The 18,347-nt window shown below is 48.1% G+C and overlaps 1 protein-coding gene and 1 pseudogene across 1 annotated transcript in view; one reads left to right on the forward strand and one right to left on the reverse strand.

Annotated features, from left to right (window-relative positions):
• The window catches only part of RHPN2 (rhophilin Rho GTPase binding protein 2), an 86,524-nt gene that overhangs the window by 12,266 nt on the left and 55,911 nt on the right, over positions 1-18,347 (forward strand). Inside the window, exon 2 of the mRNA XM_007996233.3 lies at positions 9,717-9,832. Within this exon, the coding sequence (XP_007994424.3) occupies positions 9,717-9,832 (116 nt within the window). The remainder of the gene's footprint in view (positions 1-9,716; positions 9,833-18,347) is intronic.
• Positions 1,411-1,516, reverse strand: LOC119621827 (small nucleolar RNA U3; annotated as a pseudogene).

The raw sequence follows: 18,347 nt of genomic DNA on the forward strand, positions 1-18,347 counted from the left end.
ATTTCTGGAACAGACTGAAGGGAGCTTGTAACTAAATATCATGGCAGTGTTGATTCATATCGAGCCCCCCTCCACCACCCTGTGAATGGATTGGGATTCCTGGGGGAGGCAGCTGGGCCCTAACCTCCAGCCCTGACACCTGGCAGAGATCCTGGAAGGGCAGGAGGGCTGTTGACAAGTACTGAATTCATGTTTTTATTTTTATGGACATGGACAAGCTAGATTCTTTCCACCCAGCCTGCCCTGAATCTCCAGTGTGGTGAAAAGTTAAATTAGATGTATGTGTGTATTTCAGGGTAAGGCACGCTCTTTTCTGTGTTTTCTCATTGGCCGCTCTGGCTGACTTACAAACAAGCAATTCTGTTTTCCAGAGTTTGGTGGTTGAGTGAGGGATTGTGTAACCAGGAAGGAGTGAGAAAGGCAGAGAAAATAATCTTTGCTGGAGAAGCAGCTAAAAACACCTGCCTTCCTGTGTCCCGTGGGAAGGTCTCTCTAGCTGGGAGCTGGCCCAGCCCTACTGTGTCATCTCTCACTCAGTTTTACGCCTGAACCTTTAGATCTCAAGCTTGCACGTTGCCCTGAATTTGCTGGAAACACCGCTGCATGTGCGAGCTTTATCTTCGGCTGTGCGGAAGAAGGGCCCGTACTGTTGCTTATGGTGGAGGGAAAGCAGGCGCCAGGCACAGCCCAGAATGGAGCGGGGCCCCCAGAGGGGAAGAAAAAAATACAGTTGATTCATGGAGTAGCTTGACCACCCTTTTCTTTCTTCCTAATTAAGTGCCTGCCTCCAGTTTTATTTATTTTTTAAACTTAACACAAATTTATTTTTCATAGTTCTAGAGGCTAGAAATCCAAGATCAAGGTGCCAGCATGGTCAGTTTTTGGTAAGGGCTCTCTTTCTGACTTTAATTCTTTTTTTTTTTTTGAGACAGGGTTTCAGTCTGTCACCCAGGCTGGAGGGCAGTGGCGAGTTCTTGGCTCACTGCAATCTCTGCCTCCCGAGTAGCTGGGACTATAGGCACATGCCACCATGCCTGGCTAATTTTTATATTTTTTGCTAGAGACGGGGCTGCACCACGTTGGCCAGTCTGGTCTCAAACTGCTGACCTCAAGTGCTCCGCCCACCTCAGCCTCCCAAAGTGCCATGATTATACAAGTGAGCCGCCATGCCGGGTCTCTTTCTGATTTTAACCAGCCACTTTCTCACTTTGTAAGAAACTTGTAACAGTGGCAGAAATGTCACTATAGCTGTGATCTGTCTGTTCACTGAACAGATTTCACCTAGGATAACATTCTGAGGCTTTTCTCTGGGTACACATTTAGTTGTTACACCACATTATTTAGGTATTTTATGAGCTCAAGAACAGTAGTTACAAGCGAGGTGAGTCTGCATTTCTGCACTCGAAGCTTTCAGATAGGTATGTATGTGCCACACTAATATAAATGGTTGCTGTACAGGTTCAGAGAAACTTCTGTAGTAACGAACTGTAGAAATGATCCCTGGAAGTACAGTCTTCCCGCTTGTAGGCTTTGTCTAGGTGCTGCTCTTAAATACTTGTCTTACAGGTGAACAATCTGACTGTACATTAAGGCATGTAAGTGACATATAAAGAGAGTTTTCACTGTAAGCCAGGTGCGGTGGCTCACACCTGTAGTCCCAGTACTTTGGGAAGGAGAGGAAGACGGATCATTTAAGTCCAGGAGTTTGAGACCAGCCTGGCCAACATGGCGAAACCCTGTCTCTACTAAAAATACAAAAATCAGCCGGGCATGGTGGTGTGCACCTGTCATCCCAGCTACTCAGGTGGCTAAGACAGGAGAATCGCTTGAGTCCAGGAGGCGGAGGTTGCAGTGAGTTGAGATCATGCCACTGCACTCCAGCTTGGGTGACAGAGTGAGACTCTGTCTCAAAGGAAAGAAAAAGAGTTTTCACTCTAGGTAAACTTATTTGAGTTAGTACTTTTTTAGTTGCAGGTGCCATAAAATTTAATCCAAAATAGCTTCGGCAGATAAACACACTGTAGTACGTTTCTTCAATAGAATTCTACCCCACAATAAAAAAGGAACAAACAAATTAGCCGGGCATGGTGGCGGGCGCCTGCAGTTCTAGCTACTCGGGAGGCTGATTCAGGAGAATCTCTTGAGCCTGTGAGGCGGAGTTTGCAGTGAGCCGAGATCACGCCACTGCACTCCAGCCTGGGCAACAAGACCAAAACTCTGTCTCAAAAAAAAGGAAAAAACTACTGGTAAATGAAACAGCATGGGCGAATCTCAAAACATGGTATTGAGCAAAATAAACCAGACACAAGAGACTACATCCTATCTGATTACATTTACATAGTTCAAAAGCAGACAAAAATATGTGGTGATAGAAATCAGAGTATTGGTTGCCTGGGGATGATGGAAATGGAAATGTTCTGTGTTCTGTATTTTGATAGGAGTGATGGTTACACAGGTTTATACATTTGTTCAAACTCTTTGAACTAAATACACTAAAATATGTGTATTTTATTGTGTGTAAATTGTACCTCAATGCAAAAAGTGGCTTAGGCAAAGAAGGGAATGAATTGATTGCTGTAAAGGAAAAGTACAGAGGGGTGTCTTCAGGTCTGGCTTGATCCAGGGCTCAGATGACATCGCCAAAGCTGTTTCTCAGCTCAGCCCACCTTGGGGTTGGTTCCATGTCTAGAGAGGCACTCCTGCTGGTGGTAAGGTGGCTGCACCTGCTCAGTGTCACAGCCTCCCAGGTTCAAGGCCAGTGAGGACCTCTTCCTAATGGGTTTCAATTGACCCTTGTCTTCAGACTTTGGTTTTCCAGCTGGCCAGGCAGAAGTCAGATGTTCTTCCCCTTGGAAAGGATGTTGGGGGAGCATGGATTTACACACACCCCTACCCCTCGCCAGGCCATCATGAGCTATGAGGTGGGAGAGTGGGCTGGCGTCACTGTTCCCCCAAAAGATGTGGGGTGATGGTGGGCAGCCATCACCCATGAAGGGGTGTCTGGGGGTTGCATGCATTCCCACAGCTCACAGTGCCTCACTGTTCATCCTGGAGCAGCAGGAAGGACGGGATCTTAAATCCCACCCCAACTTTTACTGCCTGCCTGTAGGATCTCAAGTTGCTCCTATAACCTCCTTGCTGCAGAACCATGGGATCTGGGATACTGTACCAGGGTCCACATAAGCGGTCCACCCCAGGAGTTGCCTGTAAAGCTGGTGATGACATGGGGGTTCACGCAGCACTTGCTTTTCTTGGGCGTTCACTGTCTGCCCACTCTTCAGGTTTTCGGACTGACGGAAATGTCGGAACCTTAGTGTGGGAAGGGAATAGACTCTGTGGAGGAGAAAGTCTCACTTCACTGTAGAACTTGTCAACAGCAGCCCCTGAGGTCAGGAGAGCTCAGTTGGCCCCACAGGTGTGAGAGGTTTAGGTGCCCCCCCCACCCCCCGCCCCGGCCCATCCCTGGTGCAAACCTTCACTCCAGTTTCAAAGCAGCTCTGTGTTCTGTCGAGAACCAATCCCTGTCTCTGAGTTGCAGAGGTTGTTCTGGAAGCTGTTTGTTCAGGGCTAAAGTCTTGTTATTAGACAAGATAGGGGATGGGGTGAGGAATGTATGGGTGGGGATGGTGGACCCGCCACCTTGTCCCCTACAGAGCAGCCCCTGGCAGGGGCTAGTAGATGGCTAATAGTTTCTGGTGATGCCAGGGAGTCTTCCTGGCAGTCTTGTCCAGATTTACCTCTCAGGGAAGTTTCTGCACACAGCCCCGTGTGTGTTTCTTGTGTTCCCCAGCAGGGCCCAACATTCCTACCTGTCAGGAATAAGTAATGTGGTTTCGGGTCCAATTACTCAGTCAAATCTAACCCTAAGTGTTCCTATGCCTTATCTAGAAACTTAACCACATATCTGTGGGCTGGTTAGGGCGTAGTGATTCCAGGCCAGCAGAAGTTGGGGAAAGTATACGAACAGAAAAAACGTTCTTGTCCATAGTCTGGAACGGCTGCTTATCTGAGCTCTGGGAATGTACATAAAGGAATTATTCAAGCTTCCCTGTAAGATGAAACACAGCAGTGGTGATCCAGGTAATTCAGAGTCAAACTGAATCATCGTCATTTTTGGAAGTGGAAAGGAAAGAGGCGAACAGTTATTTTAGTTCTTTAGTATTAAATTATAATAGCGTAACATTAAAGTTTTCTTTTCTTTTTTTTTTTTTTGAGACGGAGTCTTGCTCTGTCGCCCAGGCTGGAGTGCAGTGCAGTGGCACGATCTTGGCTCACTGCAACCTCCGCCTCTCGGGTTTAAGCAATTCTGCCACCTCAGCCTCTCCAGTAGCTGGGATTACAGGTGCATGCCACCATGCCTGGCTAAGTTTTTTGTATTTTTAGTAGAGATGGGGTTTCGTCATGTTGACCAGGCTGTTCTCGAACTCTTGGCCTTAGGTGATCCGCCCGCCTTGGCCTCCCAAAGTGCTGGGATTACAGGCGTGAACTACCACACCCGGCCAAAGATATTTTAATCTTAAATCTGAAAAAAGACAAAATTGGAAACCATTTAATGCTTTAAACGATATTAATTTTAAGATCCATTCCAGGGCTGGGTGCCATGGCTCACGCCTGTAATCCCAGCACTTTGGGAGGCCGAGGCGGGTGGATCACCTGAGGTCAGGAGTTCAAGAGCAGCCTGGCCAACATGGTGAAACCCCGTCTCTACTAAAAATAGAAAAACTAGCTGGGCGTGGTGGCGGGTGCCTGTAATTCCAGCTACTCAGCAGGATGAGGGAAGATAATCACTTGAACCCAGGAGGCAGAGGCTGTAGTGAGCTGAGATCGCACCACTGCTCTCTAGCCCGGCAACAGAAGCCAACTCAGATTCTGAATATCTGTGCAATTTGAACTGGGGGAAAGCGTCCTTGTGAGATAGGGAAAATTAGGTTGTGGGGCTATGTCGGGGACAGGTGGTGGTGACCTGCTGGGAAATGAGAATGAGAAGTCTTTTTTTTTTTTTTTTTTGAGACAGAGTCTCGCTCTGTCGCCCAGGCTGGAGTGCAGTGGCCGGATCTCAGCTCATTGCAAGCTCCGCCTCCCAATTTCACTCCATTCTCCTGCCTCAGCCTCCCGAGTAGCTGGGACTACAGGCGCCCACCACCACGCCCAGCTAGTTTTTTGTATTTTTTAGTAGAGACGGGGTTTCACCGTGTTAGCCAGGATGGTCTCGATCTCCTGACCTTGTGATCCGCCCGTCTCGGCCTCCCAAAGTGCTGGGATTACAGGCTTGAGCCACCGTGCCCGGCCAAGTCTTTTATTTTTATTATTATTTTAACATTTTTATTATTCTTTGTAGAGACAGAGTCTCACTCTGTTATCCAGGCTGGAGTGCAGTGGCGCAATCGTAGCGCACCACAGCCTCAAACTCCTGGCCTCGAGCGATCCTCTGGCCTCAGCCTCTCAAAGTGCTTGGGATTACAGGCATGAGCCGCCATGACCGTTCTGGCCAAGAATGATAAATCTTTCTGGAAGGAGAATACTGGGATTCCTGAGGAGGTTTCCGCTATAGATAACTCACAGCTCCCTCCCTGGGGTCCAGGCCATGGGTGTGGCTTGGGCAGAGGTCAGGGAGGCCAGGTATGTGCAGGCCTGAGATGTGACTCATCGAGAGAGAAAGGGCAGTCTCTTCACCACATAATACTGCCTGCCACACCGCTCCCAGGGAGTAACCACAGTGGGCAGGGCCTAGAGATAAACGTCAAAGAGGAATGTGGTCCTAACTCAGGTCCTGGGGCTTCTACCTGTCTAGGGTGGGAAGAACACCATTACGTTAAAATGCAACTTTTATTCCAATCTTAAACTTTTAGCATGAAACGTTGTAATCCAGATACCCCAGGGCATAATGGTCAGAGAACACAGACAATTTGTTGAAAAAGAAATTAAAGTGTTAAGATTATATGGAAAAACCTTTACATTCACTGTTGTAATAAACATACAAATTAGAAGAATGAGCTATCTATTTTTGCATGTCAACTTGGCAGAGATTAAAAATCAGCCGGGCGCGGTGGCTCAAGCCTGTAATCCCAGCACTTTGGGAGGCCGAGACGGGTGGATCACGAGGTCAGCAGATCGAGACCATCCTGGCTAACACAGTGAAACCCCGTCTCTAATGAAAATACAAAAAACTAGCCGGGCGTGGTGGCGGGCGCCTGTAGTCCCAGCTACTCGGGAGGCTGAGGCAGGAGAATGGCATGAACCCGGGAGGCGGAGCTTGCAGTGAGCTGAGATCCGGCCACTGCACTCCAGCCTGGGTGACAGAGCGAGACTCCGTCTCAAAAAAAAATAAAAATAAAAAAAAATAAAAAATAAAAAATTAAAAATCATAACTTTCAACTAGACAGATAAAAAGACAACCCAGTTTAAAACTGGGCAAAGGAGGGCCGGGCGTGGTGGCTCACGCCCGTAAGACCAGCACTTTGGGAGGCCAAGGCGGGTGGATCACTTGAGGACAGGAGTTCAAGACCAGCCTGGCAAAAAATGGTGAAACCCTGTATCTACCAAAAAATATAACAATTAGCCGGACATGATGGCATGCACCTATAGTCCCAGCTGCTCAGGAGGCTGAGGCAGGAGAATCACCTGAACCCAGGAGGTGAAGGTTGCAGTGAGCTGAGATCACACCACTGCAGCAGTCCAGTCTGAGTGACAGACTGAGACCCTGTTTCAAAACAAACAAAAAATGTGCAAAGGATCTGAATTGATATTTCTTCGAAGAAGATATACAGTTGGCCAATAAGTTCATGAAAAGATATTCAACACCATTAACTGTCAGGGAGACACAATTCGAAACCACAGTGCGAGACAGCAAACACGTAAGATAGCTGTAATAAAAAAGACAGATCAGCACCTGTATTGGTGAGATGTAGATGGATTGGAACTCTCATGCTGTTAGTTGGATTGTAAAATTGTATAACCACTTTGAAGAGTCTGATAGTTCCTCAAATCATTAACATAGAATAAGTCATATGATCTAGACCGGGCACAGTGGCTCACGCCTATAATCCCAGCACTTTGGGAAGCCAAGGCGGGCGGATCACTTGAGGTCAGGAGTTTGAGACCAGCCTGGCCAACATGGTGAAACCCCCCTCTCTACTAAAAATACAAAGATTAGCTGGTCATGGTGGTGCACACCTGTAATCCCAGCTACCCGGGAGGTTGAAGTAGGAGAATCGCTCGAACCCGGGAGACAGAGGTTGAAATGAGCCAAGATCGAGCCACTGCACTCAAGCCTGGACGACAGAGCAAGTCTCTGTCTCAAAAAAACAAAAATAAAAACAAAACAAAACAAAAAAATCCCATCTGATCTAGAACTTTTATTTCTACATTTAAGAGAAACAAAAGCATATGTCCATATAAAACCTTGTACGCACATAAACAGCCTTATTCGTAATAGTCAAAAAGTGAAAACACTCCCCATGCCCATCGTATGATGAATGGATAAAGTACACAAGTGTGGTGTATCTATATAATGAAATCTTATTCAGGGACAAAGAGACGAAGTTCTGAGATATGCTACAACCTGGTTAAACCTTGAGAACATTATGGCAAATGAAAGAAGCCAGATGCAAAGGCCACATATTATATGATTCCGTTTATATGAAATAATCTTGAATAAGCAAACCTGTAAAGACAGAAAGTAGATTTGGGGTTGCCTAGGGCTGGGTTTAAGGGGAAAAGGAAATAGGGAGTGATGCTAATGGCTACTTGCTTTCTTTTTAGGGTGATGAAAATGTTCTAAAATCAGATAGTGGTTGGTAGGTGTGGTGGCTCATGCCTGTAATCCCAGCACTTTGCGGGGGCTGAGGTAGGCAGATCACCTGAGGTCAGGAGTTCAGGACCAGCCTGGCCAACATGGTGAAACCCCATCTCTACAAAAAATACAAAAATTAGCTGGGTGTGGTGGTGGGCACCTGTAATCCCAGCTACTTGGGAGGCTGAGGCAGGAGAATCACGTGAACCTGGGAGGCAGAGGTTGCAGTGAGCTGAGATCATGCCACTGCACTGCAGCCTGGGTGACAGAGCAAGACACCATCTCAAAAAAAAAAAAAAAAAAAAAAAAAAAAATCAGCGTTGATGGTTCTGTAACTCCTGAATATACTAAAAACAATGAATTGCTTATTTTAAAAGGGGAAAATATATGGTATGTGGATTATATCTGCATAAAGCTGTTATTAAACAAAAAGTAGGTCAGGCGCAGTGGCTCACACCTGCCATCCCAGCCCTTTGGGAGGCTGAGGCAGGTGGATCACTTGAAGTCAGAAGTTCAAGACCAGCCTGGGCAACATGGCAAAACCCTGTGTCTACTAAAAATAGAAAAATTGCCTGGACATGGTGACATGCACCTGTAGTCCCAGCTACTTGGGAAGCTGAGGCATGAAAATCACCTGAACTAAGGAGTTGGAGATTGCAGTGAGCCAAGATTGCACCACTGCACTGCGTCCTAGGCGGCAAAGTGGGACTCCGTCTCAAAACAAAACAAAACAAAACAAAAATTGTAGATACTCAGTAACAGTGAGGGGGAAAGCAGTCACAAGGGTGTGTGTGCCTTTCTGTCCTGAAGGATGATTGGGCTGGTCCATGGGTAGCCCTAAAGATGTTTGATCTTATAACTCTGCCCCAGAGATATGTCTTTAATTAATTAATTATTATTATTATTTTTTTTTGAGATGGAGTCTCGCTGTGTCGCCCAGGCTGGAGTGCAGTGGCCGGATCTCAGCTTACGGCAAGCTCTGCCTCCCGGGTTTATGCCATTCTCCTGCCTCAGCCTCCCGAGTAGCTGGGACTACAGGCACCCGCCACCTCACCCAGCTAGTTTTTTGTATTTTTTTAGTAGAGACGGGGTTTCACCGGGTTAGCCAGGATGGTCTTGATCTCCTGACCTCGTGATCCGCCCGTCTCGGCCTCCCAAAGTGCTGGGATTACAGGCTTGAGCCACCGCGCCATTCTCCTGCCTCAGCCTCCCGAGTAGCTGGGACTACAGGCACCCGCCACCTCACCCAGCTAGTTTTTTGTATTTTTTTAGTAGAGACGGGGTTTCACCGGGTTAGCCAGGATGGTCTTGATCTCCTGACCTCGTGATCCGCCCGTCTCGGCCTCCCAAAGTGCTGGGATTACAGGCTTGAGCCACCGCGCCCGGCCCTTAATTAATTTTTGAGACAGTGTTTCACTTTGGTTGCTGAGGCTGGAGTGCAGTGGTGCAATCTCGGCTCACCACAGCCTTCACCACCCAGGTTCAAGCGATTCTCATGCCTCAGCCTCCTGAGTAGCTGGGATTACAGGCGCCCACCACCACACCTGGCTAATTTTTTGTATTTTTAGTAGAAACAGGGTTTCACCATGTTGGCCAGGCTGGTCTTGAACTCCTGACTTCAGGTGATCCACCCACCTTGGCCTTCCAAAGTTCTGGGATTACAGGCGTGAACCACAGTGCCTAGCTGAGACCTTGTCCCTAAAATAAATTAAATAAATAAAATAGAAGGAAAGATCAATTCACAGTGGATGTTTTGCAATTGTGTTATGAGCGACTTTTCTTTATACTTTTCAATATTTTCTACATAGATGTTTTGTTTTCAGAAAAGATTATTTTTGAAGTTAAAAATTTTCCATTATATTAAAACCTGTCATCATTTTTAGAGTGGCCGACCTCTGAAGGGGCATCTCTTATTTTTCCTCAGGGCTGTAACCCCCTTGCACAAACCGGCCGGAGTAAATTGCAGAACCAAAGAGCTGCTTTGAATCAGCAGATCCTGAAAGCCGTGCGGATGAGGACCGGAGCGGAAAACCTTCTGAAGTAGGTGTCTTCTGGCTTCCCTGCCTTTCCTGAGTGCTAGCCATCTGTTCCCTAAACTCCCAGGCCAGGCTCTTGGTTTCAGCGTTGGGTTTCCTCCTCATTTCTGGCATCTGGAGCCGTCTCTTTCTTGCCTAGAACTTGATTATGTTGAAAACAGATATTTTACCCTGCCTGTTTGTGTGTTTGGGAATTGGTTGGGTGGGAGATAGATGCAGATGGTGTGGCGTTTGGCTTCAATTCAGTCAGCCATCTTGATGGGAAGCCCAATTTTTGTCTTGAGGTTTGTTTTCTGGCTTTCTCTGGGACTTGCCTATTTTCTCCACTGCCTGACACTATTCCTGGTGCAGAATCTGCTTGGTAAATGTTTATTGAATATATAAAGGAAAGAAAAGCAGAAAGGAGGGAGAAGGGACATTTCTGTTGCCAGTGTCCACCTTACTAATGAGAGGGCTCAGTACACCCCCGTGCTCTAGGGCACTCATTAGTATGCTATGGTGGTAAAACAGTTACTTATCCAGCAGAGAACTCGGGGAAGCCTTATCTGTGTCTAGACCTCTATAAACCCTCTCCAGGCAACGAAATGCAGCAAAAGACAAAGTGCCAGCTGCCTTCTGTTTACAAAGAGTGCAGAGTTTCTTTTTCCTTCCGAGTTCTACTGGTGACTCGTTACCCCCATGCCACCTTTTTTTTTGTTTGTTTGGAGACAGTCTTGCTCTGTCACCCAGGCTGGAGTGCAGTGGCACGATCTCGGCTCACTGCAACCTGTGCCTCCTGGGTTCAAGCGATTCTCCTGCCTCAGCCTCCCGAGTAGCTGGGACCACAGGTGTGTACCACCATGCCTGGCTAATTTTTTGTCTTTTTAGTAGAGACCATGTTTTGCTATGTTGGCCAGCCTGGTCTCAAACTCCTGGCCTCAAGCAATCCATCTGCTTCCACCTCCCAAAGTGCTGGAATTACAGGTGTGAGACACCGTGCCTGGCCCCATGCCACCCTTTTTTTTTTTTTTTTCCTTCAGATGGAGTTTCTCTCTTGTTGCCCAGGCTAGAGTGCATTGGTGCGATCTTGGCTCACACAGCCACCTCTGCCTCCCGGTTTCAAGCAATTCTCCTGCCTCAGCCTCCTGAGTAGCTGGGATTACAGGCATGTGCCACCACACCCGGCTAACTGTGTATTTTTAGTAGAGATGAGGTTTCTCCATGTTGGTCAGGCTGGTCTCAAACTCCTGACCTCAGGTGATCCACCTGCCTCGGCCTCCCAAAGTGTTGGGATTACATGCATGAGCCATCATGCCTGGGCTTCATGCCACCTTTTATAATGTGTAGTCGAGGTGGGCACCACACCTGCTGCCCGGGTGAGTGAAACAGATGCCTCCTGGGGCCTCAGGAAGAAACGTGGAGTGCCTTTGGGGACCTAGAACCTGAAAACCCAGCAGAGATGGGGTCCAGCCTGCCTGCTTGAAACTGCAAGTCCCTTGGAGCTTCCTGGGACTTTCAGGGATTCCAGGGGCGAGGGTGCCAAAATGTCTGCAAGGATATTGATCATGGGTGTTCCCAGTGGGTTAGCTTCATCGTTGGAGGCCAAGCTTGGGGGAACCTGGAGCCTTCCTGTAGAGGTTGTTTGGAAAAACAGAATGTTTGCAAAAGAGCCATAAGACTCTGAGGCTCCCAGTCACTGGTCACAGACTTGAGTGAATGGCGGGATCACCTCCTCAACATGGGCTGCTCCCCTGAGCACTCAGTCAAGCAGGAGGAGGGGCTCTGATCATGACCTTGGGGGCAGTTCATTTCTGAATGGGTCTGTGTTTACTCCTTAGGAAAGACCTCTGAGATGTTAAGAGGGGAAAAGAAGAGTTCAGAGCAGCACACCCTGAGTGTGTGTGTATGTTTAATGGATGTTGTACATATACAGGCATGGGCTCACGCCTGTAATCCCAGAACTTTAGGAAGCCAAGGCAGGTGGATCCTTTGAGGCCAAGGATTGGGACCAGCCTGGCCAATGCGGCGAAACCCCATCTCTACTAAAAATACAAAAATTAGCTGGGTGTAGTGGCCTGGGCCTGTAATCCCTGCTACTTGGGAGGCTGAGGCATGAGAATTGCTTGAACCCACAAGGCGGAGATTGCAGTGAGTCAAGATTGTGCCACTGTACTCCAGCCTGGGCGACAGAGCAAGACTGTGTCTCAAAAGAAAAAAAAGGATGTTGTACATATGCTTTTGTATATGCACAAAAGGACCAAGGTAGAAGCTGTTAGCAGTCAGTTCTTTGGGGCAAGACTGGGGATAGGGGTAGAGGTGACTCAGTTTTCATTTTATTCCTGTCAGTGTTTGAATGTGCTTCTACCAAGTGCATGAGTTATTTTTATTTATTATTGTGAAATACTTCAGAGGTCCAGAAGAGTTATATAAGCAACCCTCTTGAACCACCCAATCCATCAGGGAAAGCAGTGCTGCTCCTGTGTTGGGCTTGGTTTAGTTTTGTTTTGAGACAGGGTCTCGCTTGTTGCCCAGGCTGGAGTGCAGTGGTGCAATCACAGCTCACTGTAGCCCCAACCTCCTGGGCTCAAGCAGTCCTCCTAACACAGCCTCCTGAGTAGCTGGGACCACAGGCAGGTACCACCATGCCCGACTAATTTTTATTTTTATTTTTGAGACGGAGTCTTGCTCTATCACCCAGGCTAGAGTGCAGTGGCAGGATCTCGGCTCACTGCAACCTCTGCCTCCTGGGTTCAAGCGATTCTCCTGCCTCAGCCTCCTGAGTAGCTGGGACTACAGGCGCCCGCTACTGTGCCTGGCTCATTTTTGTATTTTTAGTAGAGACGGGGTTTCACCGTCTTGGCCAGGCTGGTCTCGAACTCCTGACCTTGTGATCCACCCACCTCAGCCTCCCAAAGTGCTGGGATTACAGGCGTGAGCCACTGTGCCCGGCCAATGCCCGACTGATTTTTTTAAAAATTATTTGTAGAGACAGGGACTTGCTATGTTGCCAAGATTGTTCTCGAACTACTGTCCTCAAGTGGTCCTCCTGCCTCGGTCTCCCAGAGTGCTGGGATTACAAACATGAACCACTGTGCCTGGCCTGTGTTGCTTTTTTACTCACGGAATACCTGAGGACTTGAGGTCCTGGGTGGGAAGTTTGTCTGGGAACCTCTTCTCCAGCTCCTTTTGCAACTGGGTGCAAAGGAGGTTGTTACTGGAGGAGTCTGGGAAAAATACAGTAGCATTTTGGCTTTTAAAAAGTCAAGCCGTGTCCCCGTCCCAAGACAAGTCTGGACATGGGAATTGTCCGCTCCCATAGTAGCAGAGAGGATCTCATGTCGTCTGTGTAACGTGGGCGAGGGCCCCTGATTTTGGGACTCCCTGCCATGTGCTGGGAAGGCTGTGGTGTGTTTTGTGGCCTAGGGTTCTGGTTGGCCCTTGGACAGGCCTGCTCTGTGGCTCAGGGGGCAGATGGGTAGCCTGGATGCTGTGTGGCTTTCCTAGGAGTGGACAACAATTGATTTATCTATTTATGGATTCATTGAGCACCTTTTTTTTTTTTTTTTTTTTGAGACGGAGTTTCACTCTTGTTGCCCAGACTGGAGTGCAATGGTGCAGTCTTAGCTCACTGCAATCTGTGCCTCCCAGGTTCAAGTGATTCTCCTGCCTCAGCTTCCCAAATAGCTGGGACTATAGGCACGTGCCAGCACACCCGGCTAACTGAATTTTTTAAATTTTTAGTAGAGACAGGGTTTCACCATGTTGCCCAGGCTGGTCTCAAACTCTTGGCCTCAAGTGATCCCCCTGCCTTGGCCTCTCAAAGTGCTGGGATTTCAGTAGTGAGCCCCTGTGCCTGGCTATTGAACCACCTGTTCAGTGGCAGGCACAGTTGAGGTGCGTGAAGATCAGGCGAGGCCCTGCTTTTGTGATTTCTCTTGTTGGGGGATGGGAGGACACCTTTATAGGCAAGTAAACAAATCAGATCACCTAGGGAAGCGATGTTTTCTAGGGAATAATGAACTCTGAATGTCATAGAGGTTGGCCCAGGGCGACCAGCCTTAGAGACAAAGGGTGGTCGGAGAGGCCCCTGTGAGCAGGAAACTTGGGAGTTTCTCAGGCAGGAACTAGGGCAATTTTGTGTGCCTTGTTCTCTTTTAACGACACCAGCAGTCACCCTTTCTGAGGCCCGAGCCTGGCTCAAGCTCATTGTTAAACTGGCAGTGGTTTGGTTGGCAGGGGTAGGGGTGGGGGTTGTTAATGATTCTCACAGTGGCCTAAAGGTTCAAAGTGCCTCTTGCTGGAGAATGTTGTCAGAGGAAACCCTGAAGGTATTTATTAATCTGACTCAACAAGCACCAACGGTTTCCCGAAAACAAATAGGGCATTTTGCCAAGCTCTGCTGTGGCCCCTCAGTGTCCCTGGGCAACGCATTACGTGGCTGTCCCCGCAGGCCATGGGTGGTTTCAGTTGTAAATTAGGCTCTGCTTTCCTTCTGTTTGTCTTCTGGTTCCCAGGTGTCCTACCGCAGCACCTAAAGGAAGGTAGAACCGTTGGAATGGGGTGGGAGATGTTTGGAAATGTCCCCAGAAATGCAGGAATGGAAATGGGGGTGCTGAGCCCTTACCTGAGGGCTGTCGGAGGGTATTGTAGCTAGGCAGGCACTTGAAAAACCAGATTTTGTGATCCTTCAGAGTCTTCCCTTCGCTAATCCATTCGAGCCGGGAGTCCATGAGCTTCCTGGAGTTGTGTTAGGAAGCCATCAAATGTTTCAAATGCACTTTTTTTCAGGTTTTGTTTGTTTGTTTGTTTGAGACAGAGTCTCATTCTGTCTCCCAGGATGGAGTACAGTGTTGAGATACCAACCTCCACCTCCTGGGTTCAAGCAATTCTTGTGCCTCAGCCTCCCGAGTAGCTGGGATTATAGGCATGTGCCACCATGCCTGGCTACATTTTGTGTTTTCAGTAAGATGGGGTTTCATGGTGTTGGCCAGGCTGGTCTTGAACTCCTGACCTCAGGTGATCCACCTGCCTCGGCCTCCCAAAGTGCTGGAATTACAGGCGTGAGCCACCATGCCTGGCCGTACTTTTTCATTTGGTTTCATTTTCAATGAGACCTTTTCATTGTCTCAACCAGAGACAATATTCTATCTTCTCCCAGCTTCCTTCCCTTGAGGAAAGCTAGGGTAGAAACATGATGAAGTTTATGTGAAATTGAGGCAGTCTTTGTGAAATTTAAAGCAGGGCCGGGCATGGTGGCTCACATCTGTAATCCCAGCATTTTGGGAGGCCGAGGTGGGCGGATCACGAGGTCAAGAGATTGAGACTATCCTGGCCAACATGGTAAAACCCCCGTCGCTACTAAAAATTAAAAAATTAACCGGGTATGGTGGCACGTGCCCGTAATCCCAGCTACTCAGGAGGCTAGAGGCAGGAGAATCGTTTGAACCTGGGAGGTGGAGGTTGCAGTGAGCCGAGATCACACCATTGCACTCCAGCCTGGCAACAGAGCGAGTCTCCATCCAAAAAAAAAAAAAAAAAGAAAGAAAGAAAAAACAGGTTGCCTAGTTTTAACTAGTTTTAGTTAACTAGTTCTTTGAACAAAGCAGGTCATTTAACCTGTCTGGGCTTCAGGTTCCCCTGTTGTGCTGAGAGTTTTTGGGCTAGATCAGAAGTGACCTGCTCCGAGGTTTACAGGGTTCAGGTGGGCTTGAAATGAGTGAATGGGGCTGGATTCTGTGCTGTGAGACAATAAGGAATGGTGGGGACTGTGGTGAAGTGCACAGCATATACCCTCTCTAGATGAGGCAACTGCAGTTTGCCTCATGGAGGGTAGGGCCAGAGTTGCTGTATCTTCTAATTTTTTTTTTCCAGGAGAAGTTAGGAATATGTATATATATATATATTTTTAATCTGATTGTTGGATTTTTTTTTTTTTTTTTCTTTTTGAGACAGAGTCTTGCTCTGTCACCCAGGCTGGATGGAGTGCAGTGGCGCGATCTCAGCTCACTGCAACCTCCGCCTCCCGGGTTCATGTGATTCTCCTGCCTCAGCCTCCTGAGTAGCTGGGACTACAAGCACGCACCATCATGCCCGGCTAATTTTTGTATTTTTAGTAGAGATGAGGTTTCTCCTTGTTGGCCAGGCTGACCTCAAACTCCTGACCTCAAGTCATCTGCCTGCCTCAGCCTCCCAAAGTGCTTGGATTACAGGCATGACCCACTGTGCCTGGCCGATGGTTGAATTTTTAAGTTTTGGGGACTCGTTTCAGAGAGGGGATAGTAACACCCTGAGAGCCAGGTGAACAAGTCCCTCAGGTCTTCAGTTTGTGACCCCTGGACAAGGGTGATGAAATTCTGGGTCAGGAGTGACGTGGAATGGCCTTGACTGTCATGAGTGACTTGAGGTTAATGACAGCTCACACTGTCAGTTGTGGGAGGACTGGTGTGTGTCTCTGGTGGGGTTTGCAGGCCCTCCATAGCCTTTAGGGCTGATACCAACTCCAAGGCCCGCCTTCCTCCATCAAGAGGCTGGGAGCAGATGTCCTGCCGGTCTGGCAGCCACCTCAGCAGGGGATGGGACAGTCCTCACTCCAGCCTCCGGAAGCCCTGGCAGAGCGGGATTTGGGATCAGATGGACTAAGGCTAAGCTGCTCTAATAAGGTTGCTGAAGCTGTGGCAAATCACTGTGTCAATGTGGTGCTTATTCCTGGAAGGACAGTTTTGTGAAAAGACTTGGGAGAAAAAAAAATTACACTAAAACAAATGGGGACAGAATGCAAAATACATATGTATTATTAAAAAAAAAAAAAAACTTTTTAGGCCAGGCGCAGTGGCTCAAGTCTGTAATCACAGCACTTTGGGAGGCTGAAGCGGGCAAATCGTTTGAGGTCAGGAGTTTGAGGCTGGCCTGGCCAACATGGTTAAACCTTGTCTCTACTAACAATACAAAAATTAGCCACGCGTGGTGGTACACATCTGTAATCCCAGCTACTCGGGAGGCTGAGGCTGGAGAATCCCCTGAGCCCAGGAGTTCCAGGCTGCAGTGAGCCGAGATTGCGCCGTTGCACTCCAGCCTGAGTGACAGAGTGAGACGTTGTCTCTTAACAAAAAGAAAAGAAAATGAGCTAGGTGTGGTGGCGTGCACCTTTAATCCCAGCTACTTGGGAGGCTGAGGCAGGAGAATCGCTTGAACCAGGGGGACGGAGGTTGCAGTGAGCCGAGATCATGCCACTGCACTTCAGCCTGGGTGACAGAGGGAGACTCTGTCTCAATAAATAAATAAAATTTTTATATTTATTCATTTTGAGGTAGGGTCTTGCTCTGTTGTCCAACCTAGAGTTCAGTGGTATGATCACAGCTCACCGCAGCCTCAACCTTCAGGGCTCAAGCTATCTTCCGCTTCAGCCTCCACAGGTGTGTACCACCACATTAGGCTAATTTTTTTTTTTTTTTTTTTTTTTTTTCCCTGAGATGGAGTCTCACTCTGTTGCCTCCCGGGTTCAAGCGATTTTCCTGCCTCAGCCTCCCTAGTAGCTGGGATTACAGGCATGCACCACTGCCCGGCTAATTTTTGTATTTTTAATAGAGAGCGGGTTCACCATGTTGTCCAGGCTGTTCTCAAACTTCTGACCTCAGGTGATCCACCCACCTCGGCCTCCCAAAGTGCTGGGATTACAGACATGAGCCACCACACCTGACTGGCATTCAGCCAATTTTAAAAATTTTTTGTGGAGACTGGGTCTCCCTGTGATGCTCAGGCTGGTCTCAAACTCCAGGACTCAAGCAATCCTCGTGCCTAGGCCTCCCAGAGTGCTGCGATTACAGGTGTAAGCCACCGTGCCTATTTATTTTTTGAGAGAAGGTCTTGCTCTGTGGCGCACACTGGAGTGTAGCAGTGCAATCCTAGCCCACTGCAGCCTCAGACTCCTGGGCTCAAGTGATCCTCCTGCCTTAGCCTCCTGAGCAGCTGGGACTATAGGCGTATACCACCATTCCCAACTAATTTTCATTTTCAGATTTTCTGTAGAGATGGAGGTCTCCCTATATTGCCCAGGTTGGTCTTGAACTCCTGGCCTCAAGTAATCCTCCTGCCTCAGACTCCTAAGATTGTGCCACTGCACTCCAGCCTAGGCGACAGAGCAAGACTCTGTCTCAAATAAAAAGAATTAATTTTCTTAATTACTATATTTTGCAAGAATCAATATTATTATTATTATTATTATTTTTTGAGTTGGAGTCTAGCTCTGTCGCCCAGGCTGGAGTGCAGTGGCGCGATCTCGGCTCACTGCAAGCTCCGCCTCCCGGGTTCACATCATTCTTCTGCCTCAGCTTCCCAAGTAGCTGGGACTATAGGCGCCCGTCACCATGCCTGGCTAATTTTTTTGTATTTTTGGTAGAGACGGGTTTTCACCATGTTAGCCAGGATGGTCTTGATCTCCTGATCTTGTGATCCACCCGCCTCAGGATTATAGGTGTGAGCTACCACGCCCGGCCCGATATTATTATCTTTAAAGCAAATTTGAGGAATGCCTTTGTTCTCCA

This window comes from Chlorocebus sabaeus, chromosome 6 (genome assembly GCF_047675955.1).
Source record: "Chlorocebus sabaeus isolate Y175 chromosome 6, mChlSab1.0.hap1, whole genome shotgun sequence".
NCBI lineage: Eukaryota > Metazoa > Chordata > Mammalia > Primates > Cercopithecidae > Chlorocebus > Chlorocebus sabaeus.